Source organism: Danio aesculapii, chromosome 22, assembly GCF_903798145.1.
Source record: "Danio aesculapii chromosome 22, fDanAes4.1, whole genome shotgun sequence".
NCBI lineage: Eukaryota > Metazoa > Chordata > Actinopteri > Cypriniformes > Danionidae > Danio > Danio aesculapii.
The window spans coordinates 22,960,842-22,987,456 of NC_079456.1; the positions used below are offsets into that span (position 1 = coordinate 22,960,842).

General features: G+C 32.3%; 1 protein-coding gene across 1 annotated transcript in view; it reads left to right on the forward strand.

Annotated features, from left to right (window-relative positions):
* LOC130216579 (adhesion G-protein coupled receptor D2) overlaps window positions 1–26,615 on the forward strand; it is a 146,101-nt gene that overhangs the window by 62,050 nt on the left and 57,436 nt on the right. Inside the window, exon 21 of the mRNA XM_056448474.1 lies at window positions 19,177–19,218. Within this exon, the coding sequence (XP_056304449.1) occupies window positions 19,177–19,218 (42 nt within the window). The remainder of the gene's footprint in view (window positions 1–19,176; window positions 19,219–26,615) is intronic.

A 26,615-nucleotide genomic window follows, 5' to 3' on the forward strand; every position in this document is an offset into this window, starting at 1 on the left:
ACCAAGCAAAACCAACCTCTGTTTGAGATTGCCCTGAACATAACCTCAACCTAGCCTTCAACCACACACACAAACACACACCTGATACTCCTCGTGTCGTCATCAAAGTCCCTCGCTATTCTCTAAATTGAGAAATTGCTTCCAACCGTGAACAGAGAAAGACCAAAAAAAAAAAAGTCTTTCTCAGGGATAAATTAGTCCAGTGGATAGATACTGTTTCCTTCCATTACTGCTTACTAAAATCAGATGCTTTGCTTTTTTTTTCTCTATCTCTCTCTGAAACATTGTCACTCCATTTGGTCAGCTCCATTTGTTCCAGAAGCAGCATCATATTTATTTATATATCTATATAGCAGCGCCGCTATTCTCTTCTCTGCCCATACACTGTGTCCCTTTAATCATAGTTTTCATTTCAGTACATTGAAATTTCCCTTACCAAGGACAACGTCATAAATAAAGGCAAAAAAGAAGAGGAGAATCTTGTTGCTGCTCGTCTCGCTAACTTTTGGTGCATTAGGGGATAAAAAAAGAAAAAAAAAGACGAGGTGGTCAGCTGTGAAGATTTATAATCATTTATTACTGCGAGGCGAAGTAAGTGAAAGCGTGAAGGCAGACATCCATAAAAGAGGACGAGTTTCTGTGTCGTGTCAGAGAAATCGAGGAGCAAAGGCCTTCTCTGAAACCGTGATCTCAGCTGCGCTTGTACTATTCGATTAACTTTTATCTGTATAGCGCTTTTTTTGAATAATTATCATTATAAAAACAGCTTTTCAAAATGGGCACGTTTCATTACGATCAAAATCCGAAAGAGTTATGGTGTTGAAATACTACCTGACAAAAGTCTTGTCACCTATCCAAGTTTTAGAAACAACAAATAATTACTTGACTTCTAGTTGATTATTTGGTATCAGAAGTGGCTTATATGAATGGCAAAGGCCTCTGGATTACGCTTATTTTACCAAAATAAAATATGATCATGCCTTGATTTTTTTTTTATTATTTAATTAGGACAGTAAGGTAAAAATTAGACAAAACTTCTGCCACTTAACAGAAATAATGTAGAATATAGAATATAAAGTCATGGTGCAGTGGAAAAAGAATTAATATTGTGTATGACTCCCATGAGCTTGGACGACTGCATGCATACATCTCTGCTATGACTCAAATAACATTAATAAAGTCATCTGGAATGGCAAAAAAAGTGTACTTGCCGGACTCTTCCTCCCTGCCTCCTCTTCATTTATCTTACCCTAAACATGCTTAATAATGTGCATGTCTGGTGACTGGGCTGGTCCATCCTGGAGCACCTTGACCTTCTTTGCTTTCAGGAGCTTTGATGTGGAGGCTGAAGTATGAGAAGAAGTGCTATCCTGCTAAAGAATTTGCCCTCTCCTGTGGTTTGTAATGTAATGGGCAGCATAAATGTATTGATACCTCAAGCTGTTGATGTTGCCATCCACTCTGAAGATCTCTCGCACGCCCCTATACTGAATGTAACCCCAAACCATGATTTTTCCTTCACCAAACTTGACTGAAATCTATGATAATTTGGGTCCATGCGGGTTCCGATAGGCCTTCTGCAGTATTTGTGATGATTGAGATGCAGTTCAACAGATGATTCATCTGAAAAATCTACCTTCTGCCATTTTTCCAAATGATCAACTAGAAGTCAAGTTAATATTTGTTGCTCTTACAACTGGGATCGATGACAAGATTTTTGTCAGGTAGTGTACGGTGGACAGCACAGTGGCAAAAGTATAAAGTACATAATTAACCTGCATTTTGTTTTCCAAAAAAGTGATATCTATGTTTATTACATGGCTGTCTGGAATGCTTAATTCTGATTGGTCTGTTGTGACATTCTATGATATGGTGTTCTGAGATAAAATAAAAGTACAACTATTAAACTAAACTAATAACACAGGCTCATGTGGGTAGTTCAGATCATCTTGACCATCAATGAATACGTTCACATCCATATTTATATGCTTGCATGTCACTCTTTGTGACTGTTTGGAGCCATCTTGTGACTGAATAACGTTGACTAATTTTTAAGTTTTGTGGCCAGTAGTTATGTAAAAAGTGAGATGAAGTACATTCAGATGGTTGGTTTTGCAAAATAATGCCCTTCATTTGTATACAGTACAAAAGCCCTCTGCAATGCCACCATATTGTGACTGAGTAATACATGCTAGTGTATGCTCCTTTCAGCTGGTTTAGTTTCTTTCAGGTTTTTAATTACATAATTAATAAGCTATTACAGCTTATAACAATGTTTTGTGTCCAATTTTTTACGATTTGTGGCAAGTAGCCATGTAATAAACTGGGTAAAGTACACCCAGGTGTTTGTTTTCAATGTACTTCATACCTTCAATAGCCCACAATGGGTGAAATCCGCGAAGTAGTGAGCTTATTTTTTACAATTATTATAGATGTTTTAAGGCTGTAAAACCTCTCACTGCACACTTTATACACTTTTCTCAGACAGGCATTAACATTTTCATACTTTTCTCTCTTGTTTAAACACTCGCACAACTTCCATCTTCCTTTAGCATGTCCACAAGTCCAACTTTTTGTGTGATGCTAGCATCTTCTGCCTTTTGGGTGCTACTGTGGGTGCCTTTAAGGATGCAGAATGTTTCATCGACATGATGGGGTTAGAGAAAACTTGCAAATACAGTACAGCACTTCAGAGTCACACTGTGCTAGTGATCAAAGATTTATGTCAATTTGGCAAGCTGAGCGCATTCTGTACTGTACAGGACACACGGCATAGAGGAGATTGATTGACAATGGACTATAGCCAATCAGGACGCAGAACACAATGTGCTAATCAGAACGCAGAGCACAATGCACTGTAAAGAAAGCATGTCATATTGCACTAAAGACAAATGTGTGAAACTGCCAGACTGCGAAAGGTGAACCATGTTAGGGCGAGGGACCACTGTATTTTCAATGAAGTGATCTGATCAACCAAATAATTAAGAATTACAATACCTGTTCCTGTTTTTTTGCTGCCTGTGTACTTTTTTATGTTGTTTACGAGGACAAATTAGTAAAACTCTCTTAAATTATTCTTAATTCAAGATAGATACGGTTTAATTTGGCATAAAGTTGACAAACCTCAAAAAATCCCTCTGAGAAATAATAAATGCAGTCTGTTTGACATCAATCATAGATGTTAGTTTTCATGTCAAAGCAAATAATTAAACATGCCAGTTACAGCTCTAGAATTTCAGTTAATTTTGCCTTTTTTGTAATTCCATAGAAAAGACTAGAGAATATGAAAAACATGTTCATTTCTCCATCTGTTTGCTCCTTCAGAGCAGCATTATCTGCATTTCTACTGATTATCGGAGTGAAATCCCACTTCTGAAATGCGTTCTGTTCTCTGGGGGTGCTCTGCGTTTTTTGGAACACAACATTCTGTTTTTAAACAACGGAATTGTTTCCTAATTAGTTTTGTTAGGAGATAATTTATGCTTTTTGTTTGATGTATAGCAATACAATCTCTTTGCATACATTTCCACCATTTTACAGACCAGTTCAAAAGAAAATGCGTCCGCCCCCCCTTCCGAACCCCCCCAAAAAACACAATGCATTTAAATGTGCTCCATTTTTCCGTGTTTGTTTTTTAGCTCGACATTAATGAATTAACTTTTTAAACAATCCAACCGTGCCATTGTATTTTTAACTCAATTATATTCTAATTGCTCATTTTCCATAATATGCAAGGGATGTTTTTCCCCCACTTTGTTCCGAACACAATGAAAGATTAAACACGAATAAGGCATATGATCAAAAAACAGCCTAATTCATTTGCAATACTAAAGAGGAAATTGACAGTGTAATGTAAAACAATGGGCTTCACAGCGCTTTGTCTTTTACCCCCCTGCTGTCTCGGGGTATTTATTCCTTAGAGGAGCCCAGAGCTGCTTTCAGACTGAGTCTAAAACCTTTCGCAAATTTAATCCCAGATTTAACTTTTAATCTATGCTAACAGTGTTTCACTTTAATGCGTAAACTTACTGATACAGCTAACATTAGATCTGCATTATTTGTTATGTTGTCATGTTTGCTGAAAAGAAGTTCAATGTTTTATATATATATATATATATATATATATATATATATATATATATATATATATATATATATATATATATATATATGAAATAATTATATTAATTTATTTGACAATGAATAATAATGATGATAATATTACTAATAATAAGGACCGTTGTTTATTTATTTATTTATTTATTTGACAATGAATAATAATGATGATATTATTAAAAATAATAAGGACTGTTATTTATTTATTTATTTATTTATTTGACAATGAATAATAATGATGATAATATAATAATAATAAGGACTGTTATTTATTTATTTATTTGACAATGAATAATAATGATGATAAAATTAATAATAATAAGGACTGGTATTTATTTATTTGACAATGAATAATAATAATAATAATAATAATAATAATAATAATAATAATAATAATAATGTTGTTGTTGCTAAAGAGCATTTCAAAGAAGGAAGGACTGTTGTTTATTTCTTTAAATATATTTAATATTTCAGTATCTGTGTACAATACAAATATCTTCATGTGAAACACATGTTGTTTTTAAACTTTTTGTGTGTTTTTGTAAAATATTTAAATATTGTGATTAATGATAATAATAATCATAATGTTTGCTAAATGTATTTGTTGAGAGTGAAATATTAATTTAACTATTTAAACATTTAAATATTTGTGAATTATGTTGACGATAATAATAATAATAATAATTATTATTATTATTATTATTAGAATAATAATAATATGTAAAGGCATTTGTAAAGAGAAATACATTGTAACAAATCCCTATTATTAAACTTCAACTCTGAAAACTGGATTTATATGGTTTCAATCAACTAGAACTTCTTATTCCATCAATTGAAAGGATCTTTGGTGATGATGACATTTTTCAGCTTGATAATGCACCATGCCATAAGGCAAAATCTAAAAAAAACTTTCCTACATGAAAGGCATATAATATCAATGGGATGGCCTGCAAATAGTCCAGATCTCAATCCAATTGAAAATCTGTGGTGGAAATTAAAGAAAATTGTCCATGACAAGGCTCCAACCTGCAAAGCTGATCTGGCAACTGCAATAAGACGGGGACAGATTGATGAAGAATGCTTTTAATCCAAAGTATTCAAGCTTTTATAAAAGTCAGAGATGGTACAACAAAGTACTGGAGGTGTTTTTATTTAGTGATTTCATATAATTTTCCTAAGATTTATGTGATTCCATATTTTTTTCCTTTGTTTGATCTGTTAAAACAGTTGTAATTGACTACAGTGTTCTTTCTTTTTCTTTTTTAAGTGTTTCATACAGCCAGAAGGTTGTATTGTTGAATGAAAATAGTTTTGTGTCATGTATGTGTTTGTTTGTTTGTTTTTTCTACACAATTAAACATTTGAATGAATATCTTCCATGGTGATTCCATTCTTTTTGCCAGGGGTTGTAGTAATAATCGTAACGTTATAAATAATAAATATAATTCATTACATAAGTGTATAAATAGTTTATTTACAAAACAGGTTACTCAATTTTCAGATATCATGGTTTTGTATTGTACATTGAAGAGTACAATTGAAAAAAACAAATAAGACTTTTGTAAACTATAAAACCATACATTGTATTTTGTAGTTTACAGGAATCATGTGCTTACATTTGAGCATTAAAGAGTACAATTGAAAAAAAAAATCAACAATTTGCAAATGAACTCTTCGTGTATATACCACACTTTCAGAAATAAACATAAAAAATCTGTCACTGGGGTGTTACCTTTTTAAAAGGGGTATTTTTGTTCCTAACAGGTCCTTAAAAGTACATGTTATCTCCTAACAAGTACAAATGTGGACTTTATAGTACCTTAAAATTTACAAAAGGTGTACCCTAAAGATTTTAGTGTTCACCTGTATGGTACAAAAGTGAAAAGGTAACACTCAGTGACAGATTTTTATACCTTTCTGAGTGTTAATTGTTATAACAAGGTTACTTTTAATTTTATTTATGCACAACATTTTGATTTTGCTAAATGACTATACACACACACACACACACACACACAAACAATAATTCCTCTGGATTTTCTTCTATTTGAGGATGGCGTTGACAGTAGTTGATAGCACAGCAGAGCCTCATGGGAGTCTGAAATGAGGAGCTTCTGCAACACACTGGACATCTGAATGGCCTCCAAATCATGTTGTCAATGATGATGAACTGTGATCCAGCCCAGGCTAATTGAACACTCCAAACCCTTGCTTGATTGATGCCACTCGATCAGAGCCGTCAGACAACACAGATATTAAACCTACAAAGCCAAACACAACAATCATCTGCTACTTTAATCAATATCTCGATCAAAAGGTCTTGATTTCTGCAGCTAATCGAACGTTTTAGCAGTTAAATTGTGAAAAAAAAATGTTCTTCAATCATTTGATACTGAATTTCATGTGTTTGAGCACAATTGGTGGGAAGTGTAGTGTTTTATGTTTGAGAATATTGTCGGTGTGATGGCAAAATTCAAAAAAATAGATAAATCACTTAAAAGTATTGACCTTTAATTATTACAACTTTTAATTTTCCTCCTTCCGTTCTTAACTTTTATATTCAATCCCCACCACTATAGAAATAATGAAATATTGGCACTTTTCTTTTACTGGCATATGTGCCCTCTTTCTTTCCTCAAGGGCAGTTCATTCATGCACCTTTCCAACCCTGCTCTAGAGCTTTTATTAAGCCGAATGGGTTTTTCTATCACCTTTTCTTCCGTTTTTATAAGTGAGGACAGATTTTTGAGTTGTAAAATACACAAACACGCTGATACGTGAAACATTTGACTGACTTGGTTGGTTCATGGGTTTGCTAAAAAAGGTTTTAAATGAACAATTCAGCAAAAATAAAAAAATACTACCATGATTTACTCACCTTAACGCCGTTTCAAAATGTTTTTGTTCAACGGAAGATAGAAAAGTAAGAGTTTGGAACATCTTGAGAGTGAGAAAATGATACATTTCATTGAATCAGGTTTTGGCTCTCAACTTTTTCATTGAAAATAACGCTTGTAATGTCAAAAATCTTTCATTGACTTGCTTTTTACGAAAAAATTCAATTTATTTTTTTTATTCCATTGAGTAACGAGAAGTATGAGTTTGGACCTTTTGTTTGTGCTTTTAAAGTACACTTTTAACGTGTCAAGCACAGAATTTTGCATTTAAAAATGTGAGACGCAGCAATGTTTCTTAAAAAAGTGCCTCCTTCGCAATGCTAACGTCAAATAAAGCAGTTGTCATGCCAACTTGCTACTGTAAACAGAAGATCGTAAACATCTGTGTGAATGTCTTCGGGGTGACTTTTAATTTAGTTTATTTATGTTTTTTGACTTCTTAGTATTGCTAAACTTTTCATTCGTGTTTTGAATGTCCTTTACACACTTTTGTTAGTCTTCACCATTTTTGTTTCACTTCAGAAAGAAAAGCTACATAATTCAACAGAGCAAGGGAGAAATGTAGGTTTTAGCTGCTTATTTCCAACTCTCAAGTTTTTGATTGGAATGAACCCTTTTCTGCTCTTGAAATGTCAAAATGTTTTTGGCAGAAATTTCCTTTTGTCCAGTTTAAGAAAGAAAAGTATTTCTATTTATTTATTTATTTATTTTTGGCTGATTCTGTCAATTTTAGTTGCTTAATTTGTGGAATTCTGGTGAAATTGGGTGGAATATTTTGACTATGACAGATCTTCGATTGAAAATAACAGTTTGTGATATTGAAAATTCCAGTCTTTTATTGACTCTCACCTTTTTTCCATTTTCTTTTGAAAGAAAGGCACACATTTAGAATGTCTTCAGGGTGACTTTTAGAATCTTTGCTTAGTTTTATACTTTTTCAGTTTCTTTCTCATACTTTTTGTTGTTATACATTCTCCTGTGTATCATCAAACTTTGAAAATAACATTTTCTGGTATTAAAGCATCTAACTTGTTCATCTTTTTACTGACCCCTTTTTATTTTCCTTTTTTTAAAAGATTTGTTTTAAAGGGCACCTATGATGAGAATAATCTTTTGTAGGCTGTGTGGACAGAACTGTGTAGTAACGCGTATAATCATATCAACAAGCCAGGACATGCGCAAAGCAACTGGGATTAAAAGATCTGTTCAGTTCGCTGTGATCATCAATCATCCTCAAATGTGATCAAGAATGAGTTTTACAAGTTTAAAACGTTTTTTAAAATGCATGTTCATAATGAATTACAGCAGTTTTAGCATCTTTACCTTATCACCACAGCTGGATGTCAGTACAATTATAAAAGGAGACGATTCAGTCCTGGTTTGTGGCCATTAAATCTGGATTATTTTATACATTAACATAATGTTTATCCTTACAGTAGTGGATATTTTATACATTAACATAACGTGTTATCCGTACAGTAGTGGATATTTTATACATTAACATAACGTGTCATATATCTATACAGTAGTGGATATTTTATACATTAACATAACGTGTCGTATATCTATACAGTAGTGGATATTTTTTACATTAACATAACGTGTTTTCCGTACAGTAGTGGATATTTTATACATTAACATAACGTGTCATATATCTATACAGTAGTGGATATTTTATACATTAACATAACGTGTCGTATATCTATACAGTAGTGGATATTTTATACATTAACATAACGTGTCGTATATCTATACAGTAGTGGATATTTTATACATTAACATAACGTGTCGTATATCCATACAGTAGTGGATATTTTATACATTAACATAACGTGTTGTATATCTATACAGTAGTGGATATTTTATACATTAACATAACGTGTCATATATCCATACAGTAGTGGATATTTTCTACACTAAAATAACGTGTCGTATATCCATACAGTAGTGGATATTTTATACATTAACATAACGTGTTGTATATCTATACAGTAGTGGATATTTTATACATTAACATAACGTGTTGTATATCTATACAGTTGTGGATATTTTATTCATTAACATAACGTGTCGTATATCCATACAGTAGTGGATATTTTATACATTAACATAACGTGTCGTATATCTATACAGTAGTGGATATTTTATACATTAACATAACGTGTCGTATATCCATACAGTAGTGGATATTTTATACATTAACATAACGTGTCGTATATCCATACAGTTGTGGATATTTTATACATTAACATAACGTGTCGTATATCCATACAGTAGTGGATATTTTATACATTAACATAACGTGTCATATATCCATACAGTAGTGGATATTTTATACATTAACATAACGTGTCGTATATCTATACAGTAGTGGATATTTTATACATTAACATAACGTGTCGTATATCTATACAGTAGTGGATATTTTATACATTAACATAACGTGTTGTATATCTATACAGTAGTGGATATTTTATACATTAACATAACGTGTTGTATATCTATACAGTAGTGGATATTTTATACATTAACATAACGTGTTGTATATCTATACAGTTGTGGATATTTTATTCATTAACATAACGTGTCGTATATCCATACAGTAGTGGATATTTTATACATTAACATAACGTGTCGTATATCCATACAGTAGTGGATATTTTCTACACTAAAATAACGTGTCATATATCTATACAGTAGTGGATATTTTATACATTAACATAACGTGTTGTATATCCATACAGTAGTGGATATTTTATACATTAACATAACGTGTTGTATATCTATACAGTAGTGGATATTTTATACATTAACATAACGTGTCGTATATCTATACAGTAGTGGATATTTTATACATTAACATAACGTGTCGTATATCTATACAGTAGTGGATATTTTATACATTAACATAACGTGTCGTATATCTATACAGTAGTGGATATTTTATACATTAACATAACGTGTTGTATATCTATACAGTAGTGGATATTTTATACATTAACATAACGTGTTGTATATCTATACAGTAGTGGATATTTTATACATTAACATAACGTGTCGTATATCCATACAGTTGTGGATATTTTATACATTATCATAACGTGTCGTATATCCATACAGTAGTGGATATTTTCTACACTAAAATAACGTGTCATATATCCGTACAGTAGTGGATATTTTATACATTAACATAACGTGTCGTATATCCGTACAGTAGTGGATATTTTATTCATTAACACAACGTGTCGTATATCTATACAGTTGTGGATATTTTATACATTAACATAACGTGTTGTATATCTATACAGTAGTGGATATTTTATACATTAACATAACGTGTCGTATATCCATACAGTAGTGGATATTTTATACATTAACATAACGTGTCGTATATCCGTACAGTAGTGGATATTTTATTCATTAACACAACGTGTCGTATATCTATACAGTTGTGGATATTTTATTCATTAACATAACGTGTCATATATCCATACAGTAGTGGATATTTTATACATTAACATAACGTGTCGTATATCTATACAATAGTGGATATTTTATACATTAACATAACGTGTCGTATATCTATACAGTAGTGGATATTTTATACATTAACATAACGTGTCGTATATCTATACAGTAGTGGATATTTTATACATTAACATAACGTGTCGTATATCTATACAGTAGTGGATATTTTATACATTAACATAACGTGTCGTATATCCATACAGTAGTGGATATTTTATACATTAACATAACGTGTCTTATATCCATACAGTAGTGGATATTTTATACATTAACATAACGTGTCGTATATCTATACAGTAGTGGATATTTTATACATTAACATAACGTGTCGTATATCTATACAGTAGTGGATATTTTATACATTAACATAACGTGTCGTATATCTATACAGTAGTGGATATTTTATACATTAACATAACGTGTCGTATATCCATACAGTAGTGGATATTTTATACATTAACATAACGTGTCGTATATCCATACAGTAGTGGATATTTTCTACACTAAAATAACGTGTCATATATCCGTACAGTAGTGGATATTTTATACATTAACATAACGTGTCGTATATCCGTACAGTAGTGGATATTTTATTCATTAACACAACGTGTCGTATATCTATACAGTTGTGGATATTTTATACATTAACATAACGTGTTGTATATCTATACAGTAGTGGATATTTTATACATTAACATAACGTGTCGTATATCTATACAGTAGTGGATATTTTATACATTAACATAACGTGTCGTATATCCATACAGTAGTGGATATTTTATACATTAACATAACGTGTCGTATATTCGTACAGTAGTGGATATTTTATTCATTAACACAACGTGTCGTATATCTATACAGTTGTGGATATTTTATTCATTAACATAACGTGTCATATATCCATACAGTAGTGGATATTTTATACATTAACATAACGTGTCGTATATCTATACAGTAGTGGATATTTTATACATTAACATAACGTGTCGTATATCTATACAGTAGTGGATATTTTATACATTAACATAACGTGTCGTATATCTATACAGTAGTGGATATTTTATACATTAACATAACGTGTCGTATATCCATACAGTAGTGGATATTTTATACATTAACATAACGTGTCGTATATCCATACAGTTGTGGATATTTTATACATTATCATAAGGTGTCTTATATCCATACAGTAGTGGATATTTTATACATTAACATAACGTGTCGTATATCCGTACAGTAGTGGATATTTTATTCATTAACACAACGTGTCGTATATCTATACAGTTGTGGATATTTTATTCATTAACATAACGTGTCATATATCCATACAGTAGTGGATATTTTATACATTAACATAACGTGTCGTATATCTATACAATAGTGGATATTTTATACATTAACATAACGTGTCGTATATCTATACAGTAGTGGATATTTTATACATTAACATAACGTGTCGTATATCTATACAGTAGTGGATATTTTATACATTAACATAACGTGTCGTATATCTATACAGTAGTGGATATTTTATACATTAACATAACGTGTCGTATATCTATACAGTAGTGGATATTTTATACATTAACATAACGTGTCGTATATCTATACAGTAGTGGATATTTTATACATTAACATAACGTGTCGTATATCCATACAGTAGTGGATATTTTATACATTAACATAACGTGTCGTATATCCATACAGTAGTGGATATTTTCTACACTAAAATAACGTGTCATATATCCGTACAGTAGTGGATATTTTATACATTAACATAACGTGTCGTATATCCGTACAGTAGTGGATATTTTATTCATTAACACAACGTGTCGTATATCTATACAGTTGTGGATATTTTATACATTAACATAACGTGTTGTATATCTATACAGTAGTGGATATTTTATACATTAACATAACGTGTCGTATATCTATACAGTAGTGGATATTTTATACATTAACATAACGTGTCGTATATCCATACAGTAGTGGATATTTTATACATTAACATAACGTGTCGTATATTCGTACAGTAGTGGATATTTTATTCATTAACACAACGTGTCGTATATCTATACAGTTGTGGATATTTTATTCATTAACATAACGTGTCATATATCCATACAGTAGTGGATATTTTATACATTAACATAACGTGTCGTATATCTATACAGTAGTGGATATTTTATACATTAACATAACGTGTCGTATATCTATACAGTAGTGGATATTTTATACATTAACATAACGTGTCGTATATCTATACAGTAGTGGATATTTTATACATTAACATAACGTGTCGTATATCCATACAGTAGTGGATATTTTATACATTAACATAACGTGTCGTATATCCATACAGTTGTGGATATTTTATACATTATCATAAGGTGTCTTATATCCATACAGTAGTGGATATTTTATACATTAACATAACGTGTCGTATATCCGTACAGTAGTGGATATTTTATTCATTAACACAACGTGTCGTATATCTATACAGTTGTGGATATTTTATTCATTAACATAACGTGTCATATATCCATACAGTAGTGGATATTTTATACATTAACATAACGTGTCGTATATCTATACAATAGTGGATATTTTATACATTAACATAACGTGTCGTATATCTATACAGTAGTGGATATTTTATACATTAACATAACGTGTCGTATATCTATACAGTAGTGGATATTTTATACATTAACATAACGTGTCGTATATCTATACAGTAGTGGATATTTTATACATTAACATAACGTGTCGTATATCTATACAGTAGTGGATATTTTATACATTAACATAACGTGTCGTATATCCATACAGTAGTGGATATTTTATACATTAACATAACGTGTCGTATATCCATACAGTAGTGGATATTTTATACATTAACATAACGTGTCGTATATCCATACAGTAGTGGATATTTTATACATTAACATAACGTGTCGTATATCCATACAGTAGTGGATATTTTATACATTATCATAAGGTGTCTTATATCCATACAGTAGTGGATATTTAATGTGTATCCGGTCACATTTGTTGTGCAAAAACAGTGCAAAGTTAAACATGCGCAGAAAATTCCAATATTCCAAATCGTATAATAAATAATCTGATGGGTGTTTTGTGCTGAAAACTTTACTGACACACTCTGGAGGCACAAAAGACTTATCTCGAATCTTGAAAAAGAGGTAAAATAGGTGCCCTTTAAAGTTTAATAATTTAGCGGCTTATTTCCATTCCATATACGTTTTTCAAACTCAACTTTTTTGGTTAAAATGATCTATTTTCTACTCTTGAAATGACAAAATGTCTACGGCTTTTGTCATCCTTAGTAGTATTTAAAGTATTTTTATTTTTAGCTGAATGTTTCAATCTTATACTTGTTTTGTTGATTAATATTTTGACTTTAAGTGAGATCGGGTGGAATGTTTAGAAGTGTCACAGATTTTTGATTAAAAATAACTTTGTCAAAACAATTTCAGTCATTTATTTATCCTTGCCGTGTGTGTCCATTTATACTGTTTTTGTTCCATTGAAAAAAGTCACGTACAAGTTTGAAATGTCTCAAGGGTAAGAAAATTATGATATTTAAGAAAGAAACATTTTAAACATTTTATCGTTTCCAGTTTTCTTGTTCATTCTTCATTTTTTGGGGCCATTTAAGAACTAAAAGCACAATTTCTGAACATCTTGAAGATAAATTAATTTTGGTGTTGTGTTGTTATCTCATTTGATGGCTAATTACTGTAAATCCCACATTTTTTGTTACGACGTTTATTATGTTTTCCAGCATGTACGCTCTAAAATGATTTTCTGGTCTTAACATCTAAAGTCTTAACATCTAAAGTTCAACTTTTAATTCACCCTCATCTTTGTTGTTCACGTGTCCTCTTTTTCACTCCCCCAGACCTAAAGATGCACAATTCATGCAGTGAATGGTCACAATCATGAAAAATAATGAAAAACGGCCATTTTTGTGCTCCTTTTCTTTGCATCCAAGGGCAGCCTATTCATGCTCTTTTCAGAGATTTATAAACTTATAATGGTTTTTCTTTTCCCTTTATTTGGCTTTCTTTCACACTACCTATGCCACCGATCTTTCTCGATTAGCCGCTTACTTGGTTGCTTTTGAGAAAAGAATAGGCTTCCACAAAGCGTTGGAAACCTTGGGCTAAAGTTTTAAGTAGGGTTGTGCATATTGGTCTTCAGACTGGTTTCAGAAAAGGTTTTCATACAGTTCTTTATAAACCTCATAAAACCTTTTGACCTGAACCAGATGTATAAAATTTCTCAGAAATGCAGGGTTTTTTTTGTGAGGGAAGGAAACTTTGCAAATACTTGAAGATTCTCAATCAAAATACACATTTTTGTTTTAAAATTGTCTTTATGGCTATAAGAAATTAAGATGTGTTTTTGTCAATCTAATCCAACAAAGGCTCATTGGAAATGTACTGTATGGCCAGGACTATTTTTAAAAACCAACAAATATGTATCCTGGACTTTTCCCAGCCCTGGGTTGCAGCTGGAAGGGCAACTGCTGCTTAAAACATATGCTGGAATAGCTGGTGATTCATTCCGCTATGGCAACCCCTGATAAATAAGACTTAGTCGAAGGAAAATGAATGCAGCCTTGACTGCTTTGTTGTTATGATCACCAGTGATCCACCAGCTTCGGATCGCTGATAAACACGTAGATCGCTTAGAACTACAAATCCGCCGTTACATGGACTACAAGTTCCAGTCATGCACCGCTCACACGCACCTGCTCCAGATTCTGCTGATTGCACACACTCACAACTGGAGGATTATTATGCACTGATTACAAGGACTATATACACAAAACACACACACTTCATTGCTGAGTCTTTACAAAGCGTTTCCCTTGCCTTGTCTTGCCGTGTACCAATCTTTGCTTTGTTTGTTTATTGTTTACGGTGTTTGCTGCCGGGACTGACCATTCGCCTGTTATTTGACCACGACTCTGGATTCCCTGTATACATCTGTTTGCACCTGTGTTGACCGTTGCTTTTCTGACCATTCTCGGTTTAATAAACCTGCATTTGGATCCACACTTCCTTTGTCAGCGTCCGCTTCACATTACAGTTGTCTTGCAGCTTTTGTTTTTCACAAATCCAGTAGAGGGCGCCTAGTCGACAATTAAAGTGGACATTTTTCACAATCTCATATATGTTACTGGGACGTTTCTCATGTGCACTTTCTCGTAAATCCAGTACACATCCCCTGTATACATTTTTGTGAATATTAACGTCCTTCTTCTCATGCGTGTCCGTTGACTGACCCACACACCCCCTTTCTGAAAACCCAACCAATAGTGTTTTCAAAAGCAAACTAAAAGCATGGTAAAAGCCATTATGCCGCATGTGTTTATTGCGACCTTGCGCTGCTTTTTTTTAAGGTTTAGTTTTACCTGCTTTCTAGAACTGTTCTTTGTCGATCTCGAACCATTCGCACCCGAATAGTCCTTCATATGGATGTAAGCATTCAGCGGTACCGCCCTGTATCCTTGATTCAAAGATGATTCCTTAGATTTACTACATTTTCTTAAGTGGTTGTAAACAATATGTTGGCCAATTTATTTAGGCTGAATTTAGATACACAAATTAAGTTGAACATTACTAAATTTAATTAGTTTGTTAATAACTAATTGCTTGCAGCAATTGCATTTTTAGTGCACATGTACCCATGAGCACATACTTCTCGGGTCTCAAAAATGTACGCCAGGGCACATTTTCTCATTAAGCCTGTTCAGGGGTGTGTTTTCTAAATGGTAACGGAATTTGTGGCTGAACTATCTACTGTATATACAATGCATCATTTTCTAAATAACCAACGTAAAGACAAGTGTTTTGTGAACTCTGTTGGAGACCCATTTAAAGCATGTTTGTTAAAACATTAAGCTTTCTATAAAGTCAGCGTGAAATCAAAATTAGCTGTATTTATTTTGCTTGCTCATATTGTTACTTCTAAATTGAATAACTAATTAGTGCAAGTAAATCTACTTAAAGTTTTTGTTTGATTTGGTAATCTTCAATGAAAATTGGACCATTTGCTTCTGGGTTTGGACTGGCGGACATTAAGTCAACGTCAACCTGAGGGTTTGCATAGCAAATGCAAATTAATATCTTCTCTTACCGTTAGTTTGTGATTTTGAGTGATGATGTTCAAAGCAAAGCCCTGCCCCCACTCAATATTTCGTTTTAATTGGAAATACATCAACATACTGAAATAAAAGTCTTGGTTTTTATATGAGAATTGTGTCCTTGATCAGGTGGAAAGGATTCTGAACGAATTAACTCATTTTTTGTTTCCGCATTATAAATTGCTTCCCTATGGTATGAAATATAGAGTCCCTAAGTGTAGGTTGAATCGAAATAAGAAATCCTTTGTAACTCTTTTGGGTTTATTTAACAAGAATTTAACTTAATTATGATTATTTTTATTGTAATTACTGTATTTTGTATTGTTTTATTATTTGTTTTTATGGAATGTCTGCAGCAATATGGTGATGACACAACAAATTTTCTGTCAAGGACAATAAAGTTTACTACTAAACAATTACAATCTATTTCCCTGAATACTTTTTTATTAAACAAATATATTCCCTGAAACATTTTTAGTAAACAGATATTATTGAGAAAATTCCATATTTTTTTTGTACTATTGTAAACAAAACATAAAACCACTTAAAATGACATGTAGCCTAATCACATACACACTTTTTTATTTACTTGTGTTAAATATATTTGTCTATATTTACTTTTAATAAAAATAAAAATGTATGTCAAAAATGTAGATTTCGAACAATAATGTCACATTCACCAGCGATCCAGGCTTGTAGATTCAAATCCCGGAGGATCGTTATGAACTGATTACTTGGACTTTAAAAGCCGCACAGACACCAGTTGCTGAGTCTTGTTTATCTGTGAGCATTACAACATGTTTTTTCTTGTTTAACCTAGCCAAGTTTGACCCTTTGCTTCGTTTGTATGTTTTGATTCATTGCTGCCTGTACTTTGACCACGACTTTGGATTGCTGTGCATGTACCTGTTTGACCTGTTGACCATTGCCAGCCTCACCATTCTTGTAATAAACTGCACGTGCATCCTCAAGATCCTCCAGTGTCCTTTACATAATTAATGAGTAACATTGGTTGTTCTCAGATTGTATGTTCTTAAAATGTTATAATTCAATTATAAAAATTTTCAATTATTAAAAATCTGTAAATCCCAAAATTTACCAACTTTTTCAACATTTGTTTCACATTCAGTCATTAATTCACTTGCTGGTTGGTGGTACCAGACATAATCTATCTATCTATCTATCTATCTATCTATCTATCTATCTATCTATCTATCTATCTATCTATCTATCTATCTATCTATCTATCTATCTATCTATCTATCTATCTATCTATCTATCTATCTATCTATCTATCTATCTATCTATCTATCTATCTATCTATCTATCTATCTATCTATCTATCTATCTATCTATCTATCTATCTATCTATCTATCTATCTATCTATCTATCTATCTATCTATCTATCTATCTATCTATCTATCTATCTATCTATCTATCTATCTATCTATCTATCTATCTATCTATCTATCTATCTATCTATCTATCTATCTATCTATCTATCTATCTATCTATCTATCTATCTATCTATCTATCTATCTATCTATCTATCTATCTATCTATCTATCTATCTATCTATCTATCTATCTATCTATCTATCTATCTATCTATCTATCTATCTATCTATCTATCTATCTATCTATCTATCTATCTATCTATCTATCTATCTATCTATCTATCTATCTATCTATCTATCTCATCCATCCTTCTATCCATCCATCCATCCATCCATCCATCCATCCATCCATCCATCCATCCATCCATCCATCCTTGTTGCTATTTCTGTGCAATTTTGAGGAATGATTGTAACTAAAGACTTTACATACAAAATAAAAAAATAATAACTTTAAAGTTAACCTTAAGGTTTACAATCCAAATTCAATTTAAACCACATGTTTGGTAAACAAAGAAAATCTTTGATACAATACAGTGCTCAGCATATATAAGTACACTCCTCACAAATCTATCTTTTAAATTCATATTTTTAATAGGAAGCTATACAATATTATATTTGTGCATATAAATTAGATTAGTAAGTTCTGAAGCCAAATCTGGAGTTTATCTAACAAAATAACATACGATAACACTCCAAAAACTAGTACACCCAAATATATATGTTAGAGAAAAATTTTAAATACAAATTTAAAAAAGAGGGAATATTTTGCTTGAATTTAAATATATCTTTTTTAATTTCTAAATATGTTTGGTGATTAAAATATTATTTTAATAAATATATCTGTTTTATCTGTTGGTGTCCTTGTAAACATACTCATTGATGGGCTAAAAAAATCTGCATGTTGGATACAATGCGGTTATACTTGGAAAATCATGGCATCATTTTTGACCGTTTAATAAAATAACACTTGGAATGAGCAAAATATCCCGATTTTAAACAGATCCCAAAGGTTGGTTTCAGAAGCTTCCTAACAACTTCTTTCTTTTTTCTTGCTTCGCAGGGTCTCTTCATCTTCCTGATATATGGAGTGTACAACACTGAGGTGAGTCCGCAGTGCATCTCAAGGCTGACTGAGTGAGTGAGAGAAATGACATGATGTTTCTGATGGGACCCCCGCCTCTCCAAAAAGAAAAAAAAAAGCCTGGCGGATTGAAAGCCAGCCTCTTTTTTCTTTCTTCCACACGAGCGTCCCACTGCCCTTCATGCTTGGGCTAACTTATATGCATCCAGGCCCACCATTAAACACTGACACCCGGAGTAAAGAGCCAGTCATCCCTCAAGCACATTGGCCAATATTTCACTGCCTCTTTAAGTTTTTAAACTCATGGTCTTCCATTTAACATTCTGACATTAGAGCTGCAGCTCAGGCTCGGCGCCGTGGAGAAACGCATATGTATGCGGGACGGCAGAGACGATGGGCTGGAAATTTACCTGCAGAAGGGCCATTACCATTTAGATGCTCTTCTAAAGAGCCCAAAAACTCAACGCAAGTGCTGTGAATTGGGTATGAGGAGGATAGGCGCCAAATTGTCTTCTTGAATTTCAAATCTGAACATGAGTAAGGCACACATGCAGGAGCCATCGGTCAGTGTAAGAGTCACTTTGGTTAACTTCTCCATGAATGAATACATTAGCTTAATTAGATGAATGATGAAATAATTACAATAGCTGCTATTAAAACCATAATAAACAAATAAGCATCTATCTATCTATCTATCTATCTATCTATCTATCTATCTATCTATCTATCTATCTATCTATCTATCTATCTATCTATCTATCTATCTATCTATCTATCTATCTATCTATCTATCTATCTATCTATCTATCTGTCGTACTATCATTTTTTGTCTGTCTGTCTGTCTGTCTATCTCTCTGTCTGTCTCTCTGTTGTTCTATCATTCTCTTGTCTGTCTGTCTGTCTGACTGACTTTTGTTCTGTCATTCTTTTATCTACCTGGCTCTCTGTTTGCCTGTGTGCTTGTCTGTTTGTCTGCTTGTCTGTCTCTCTCTCTGTCTGTCTGTTGTTCTGTCATTCTTTTTATCTATATATTTGTCTGTCTTTCTGTGCCTGTCTGCCAAAATATTGTTCTATCATTCATTTGTTTGTTTGTTTGTCTGTCTGTCTGTCTGTCTGTCTGTCTGTCTGTCTGTCTGTCTGTCTGTCTGTCTGTCTGTCTGTCTACCTGTCTGTCTGTCTGTCTGTTTGTCTGTCTGTCGTACTATCATTCTTTTATCTGTCTGTCTGTCTGTCTATTGTTCTGTCATTCTTTTATCTATCTGTCTCTCTGTTTACCTGTATGCCAAAATATTGTTCTATCATTCATTTGTTTGTTTGTCAGTCCTGTCTGTCTACCTACCTACCTACCCACCTACCTACCTACCTACCTACCTACATACCTACCTACCTACCTATCCATCCATCCATCCGTCCGTCCGTTCGTCCGTCTGTCTGTTTGTCTGTGCCTGTCTGCCATTCTATTGTTCTGTCATTCATTTATCTGTCTTTCTGTCTGTCTGTCTATCTGGTAATCATTATTTTTATTATTAAGAGTAAATATTTCAATCATACTTACATAAAAGTTAACAGAAAGGAAATACTCATTTAATACTCATTTAGATAACTAGTTATTATATTGTAATATATAAATTATGTTTTTGTTAATATTATTAAAATGTTTCTAATAAGTTCAAATAAATGAAAGAGAAATACATACTTTAACTTGATACTTGTAATAATTAGTCATTAATCATTTCTTATTGTACGATATCAACTTATTAATAAGTATAATTACATTATTTACATGTTAAATGTATTGTTATTGGCGGGATTGTTTACATAAATATTTATATGAATAAATATAATAAAGGGTCAAAAATGTCAATGCATATTAATTTATATACATATTTAAATTAATTAATAAAACAAATCTAAATTGATGTGATCTTAAAGAGAAATAAATTATTATTTAAATAAACATTTGTAATAATCAGTAATAGTTATACAATATTGTACTGTGTCAAATTATATTTTTAACTAATATAGTCTGTTTACATTTTAAATATGTTATTGTTATTATTGGCAGGATTGTGTACATGAATATTATTTATATGAATAAAAATTATACAATTATTTAAGCTGCTAGGACACAATTTACATATTAAAAATCAATATAGAAAAGAGATGAATTTAATAAGATATATAAATACATACTAATTTAAATAAATATTAAAATTTTATTAATATGATGATTTTTATTATTTAACGCAACAAATCTTAAAATACATGAAATAAAATAACAAAATAACTGAATTAAGTAATATGAATAGTGTATCAGACGAAGCGCACGCATATGTCTGCAGGTAAGTGCAGTTTTCAGGCCTTTAGCCCTCTTCACATTTGTGTTCTTCTCTCTCACTTCTTCATGTCCTCCTCTCAGTAAAGCTGGATCTCCCCTGTCTTTTGTCTAGCTTTGCTTCTACCTTTTCAGTGTCTACAAAAGAGGTGTAAGGAGACGGCCCTGAGACGAGCCCCGTATTGACACAGCAGAGACTCGCCGGTGACCCTCTCCGCATTGTAAAATAAATCATCGCCGCATTCTTGCTTAACAGGCTTTTTTAGTGCGTCGGAATCTATTTTCCAACCCCCGGCTCTCCTTGACCCAGGGGTCTTCACAATTTGTGAGCAGCTCATGTCCGCTTTACTTTTTTTTTTTTCAAAGGGCATTTTGTAAATATACTTGGTAATAATTGCTGCTTTCTTTTCTTTTTTTTTGTTTACAAAATTTACAATAAACTATACTAGATTAAAATTCGCCATCTGTGAAAATTTGAGGATATTCATCCAATTTTGAGGTGCAGAATTTTTTTTTTCACATATTGAACAAATAGTTTGCACTCATTTTAAGAAGCATCCGCCTCCCTGTTTAAGTTAATGAAGAAACATGCAATTGACAATGTTTAAAATCTGTCACACTTTACAATACATTTTTAGTAGTTCTTGTTAGTTAATGTGTTCACTAACACAAGCCAATGATGAGCAATACTTGTACAGCATTTAGTTTAACATTTACTAAATCACTGTTAAAATGATAAATGATGGTTGCTAGCATTTGTTAATGCACTGAGTTAACATTAACAACTTTAACCTTAACAATGAACAACTTTATTTTTATTAATTATCATTTACAAAGGTGATACATACTGCAATAAATGCATTGTTCATTGTTATGCTAGTAAATATAGTAAATATAAACCTTGAAATCTTTTATAAAATGGTAACAATTTAATTTAAGTGCCAATTCTCACTATTACCTACTGGCTCATTACCTCCTTCATATTAAGATATTGGCTGTTTATTAGTATTTATTATAAATTATCATCTTATTCTACCTGATTTTACTCAATATCTAAATCAAACTACCTTACCAGCTATTAATAAGCCTCAATTTAGTACTTTATTGAGCTAATGGTTTTAGTTAATGGTTTATTTATAGCAAGATATTACCTTTTACTTTAACATAAAGTGTTACCAAAAAAAGTGATTTATTCTCAGTATTATCAGTAAGTCACAATAAAATTTTATACTTTAGATATGTATATCTCTGATTGTGAGCAAAAATAAATACTGTATGTATTTAACATATTCCAATCTAAGCTGTGACTTTGATAATCAGAAGTTTTAAATGGAAGGTAATTTACTGAGTAGCCAAATTGACCCATAAATGACACATTTAAAGCGATAGTTCACTCAAAAATTATAACTTACAATAAAAGAATGATTCAAAGATGATTCCTTGGATTTACATTTTTTTTAAGTTAAGTGGTTGTAAACAATTTATTGGGCTGAATTTAAACAAACAAATTAAGTTGAACATTACTAAATTTAGTTTGTTTGTTTAAATTCAACCCATATAAATTGTTTGCAACAATTTTGCAGAATAGATTTTTCAGTACTCACTATTTACAAAGAAGACTTGCTGGTTGCTGGCACACATTGTCTTCCATAGTATGAAAAAATGCTATCGAATTGGTTAGCAGTTTTCAACATTTTTAAAATAGAAGTAAATGATTATGTAATTTACACCTTTTTTCATTAAAGGGCCAATGTAGCAAAGTTACTGGCCACCTATGACTTCCCAGCCAAAACAATATACAAATAAAATATTTGATGATTTGAGGATACTTTATGTTTTAACAACGTTCATTTTGCTGTAAGTTTCAAAATAAAGGTCAAATACAGTTAATCGGTTAATATTAAACATGTTGTTGTTCCAAATTCTGTTTTAGTTCTTGCAGAATTCATGATTATTTTACATTTTTTTATTAAATGCCATGTGAAATTAAAACGTAAAAGATGTTAGTTTCTGTCTGTTCAGTCTGCTAGTGTGCTCCAAAACAGTGACAAAAATCGTGTTTAGAAAAAATAAAACTGTTATAAACATGTGAAGCTTGCAGTTTGCCGGCGATATCGATCAACGTTTTTTTCACATCATCTCATACTTCAGTTTCTTATTAAATCTTGACCAATCAAATGCTCTTTAGTATCTGACAGGGCCCGTCCCCTTCAAGGCGCTTCTCATTTGCGTTTCATTTGATGTGCTCGATCTCAACCACTCTCACTGGCAGAGCGGTGATAAAAACAGAACACTATTGACTGTTTTTTTAAAGGGGAGGGGCTACTCTATAATCCCACCCTCTCTTAATTTTTTCAGTTGAGATTACGCTAAACATCGAATAAAAAATGTACATTTCAAAGCACTTCATAGGACCTTTAAATGGATAGTTCCCTCCAAAGTAAAAATTGTCACCCCTACTCACTTTTTACTTGTTTTAAAACTTATGAGTTCCTATACTTTTAGACACAAAGATATTTTGATGACCAGTAACCATTGGCTTCCATAGTATTTGTTTTCCCTCCCATGGAAGTCAGTGATTACTGGTTTTCAGCTTTCTTCAAAATATCTTATTTTGTGTTCAACAGAAGAATGAAATTCAAAAAGTTCTGCAACAGTTAATGGTCAGTATATGACAAGTAAATGTCATAGACTGTAAAAGATTTGGACGTAGTGTGTGTGACGTCACCCATAGGTTTCTGAAGAGAGCAAATGAAGCAACAAGTATGCGTGGCCAACCGTCGCCATTTAGTTCGCACATCATCGCACCCACCGGGGGTTTCAAAATAAGGGCAAAGAGGCGGAGCGTCAGTGGAGCTACAAACGCCTGCTAGCATTTAGCTTAGACAGGCTTTTCTTTGTTGAGAAACGTTTAATACTTCATTTCCTGCGACTTGTTTGTGTTCTGACCACATGGGCTTGGTTGTACTCTATATCAATAAAGTGTTTAGACTTTTAAAAATACTGATGTAATACATTGAGCCACTAAGCATTGTTCTTATGATGTTTTTCTACCAGAGGAAAGTGCGAATTACTTCCAAACACTTAAAATATAGTCTGTGTTTGTAAATGCAAGGCTATTTATGAAATCCAGGCATAACCCCTGTATGACCCTTTCAGATGACTGTTTTATAGCCTACTGCTAATCAATCTGTCAGATTCTGGAGTGCTTAACAGTTCTAAACGAAAATATAAATGATAAATAAACCTAAGTAAAACAAATACATTTATAGATATGGTATACAAGTATATAATTTCACTCACCTGGGAAATGGAGGCAAGCACAATTAAGTGCACACAGCATGCCATATTATCTGATAATTGTTGGAGATTATTCCAAAAGGCAATTGACTGTGTAAAGCCACATAAAACAACACAAAAATATGATGAATTTGCAGAGTTCAGCGGCTAATCAGCCGAAATCAGCTAAGGAAATAAGACAGCGAGCAGCGAGACCTAGCTGTCACTCAAGTGGCCACGCCCTTAATTATGCAGACCTAATAAAACTTAATAAAAACCAAACAGTTGAGTTATAAAAAAGTTCACCCCCTCACAGTTGTCTCGAAGGGTAAAATTAGCTATATGCACCAAAACCATCTTTTGTACCAGGCTGTAAACATGTTTTTATCAGCTGTAAAATTGGCCAATCAGCATTGCAGTCAGTGAACATCTGGAGTTCCTGCAGCCAGCCCCCAAAGTCAATGAATTGCAGGTTCAGTTACTTCTGTATTGGCTATCCGAGCGAGAGCGGGAGGTTGCCGCTTGGTAAATGTTCCTTCTGGAGTGAACTGTCCCTTTAAAAACATTTCTGAAAATCTCCCCTCTCAAATGACAGTTTAATATCTCTGGATTCTATTGTAATAATTGTAATCAAATTTAGCGATCAAAAAGCATGTCTAATTCATTGACATTATAACACTTTTTCGATTTAAAAAAACGTTTTGTACAAATGTCACAAATTTCACATTTTAGGTAAACTACTGTATGAACAGTTTGAACTTTTTCTCAAATTAAACCAAAACCTTAAATTAAACTAGACTTTTTATATATATATTAAATGACTGTAAAATGTAAAACAACAGTAAACTTTCAGTCAATTTAATTCTTTTTGTTTTGTTTTTTGCTTTGATCTGTGATTTATAAAAGCATGTAGAAATTAAAAATGAGACATCTGTTATTCAATGAGAACATAGCATAGTGTATTTATGTCCAAAAACTGCCTATAAATATGTAATGTTTAGTAATTATATACGGCAGATCAGAGTAAAGCAAATTAAAACTGATTGCTTTGATCATTTAAAAATATTTATATAATTTAGTCATTTGATACTCCATAATAGACATCCATGTATTTATGACCTGTCTTTTTCCGTTGGCAAATGCATCCATTTGCATTGCTTTCATATGGAAATTGCATCTAATGTATTTTTATATTGAACATTAGGGCTGCATCACTTTAAAAAAAACCTTGAGAGGAAAACAACTAAACTGCTTTTAAAGGCAGCAACTTCGAACCACTTGTTTTTTTTTTTTTCAATAGCTTTCTGTGATTTTTAGCTGGAATAAAGTGATTTGATTTCCCAGGTCCATTCATTAAAGCCACATCACACTTGATTTGTTGAAAAGAAAGCTTGAGAGAGGGGAAACATATTGCAAATCTGACATATTACTGTCGACTCTGAGCTGTCGGAGCTTTCCTATGCTCTTCATTAACTCTGTCGTCACGCTCATGGTGTCTATTCAAAACATGCATATGCGTGTGTGTGTGTGTGTGTGTGTGTGTATCTGCATGGCAGCAATAATTTATGACAACAGCAGAGCCTAATGAAGTCATAAGAGCTAATGCATATTCACCAGTGCTGTTGCTTTCAGTCTCTGACAGCCAGGCTGGGAAATAATACAATCTAGCAGGCCCTGGAACAGCTGGATTGGATTGTGGACAGTGTGGAATATTGTTATACATACTGAACATTTAGATTTGACCAGTTTCCAGTACACTTTGAAATTATATTATATTATATTATATTATATTATATTATATTAT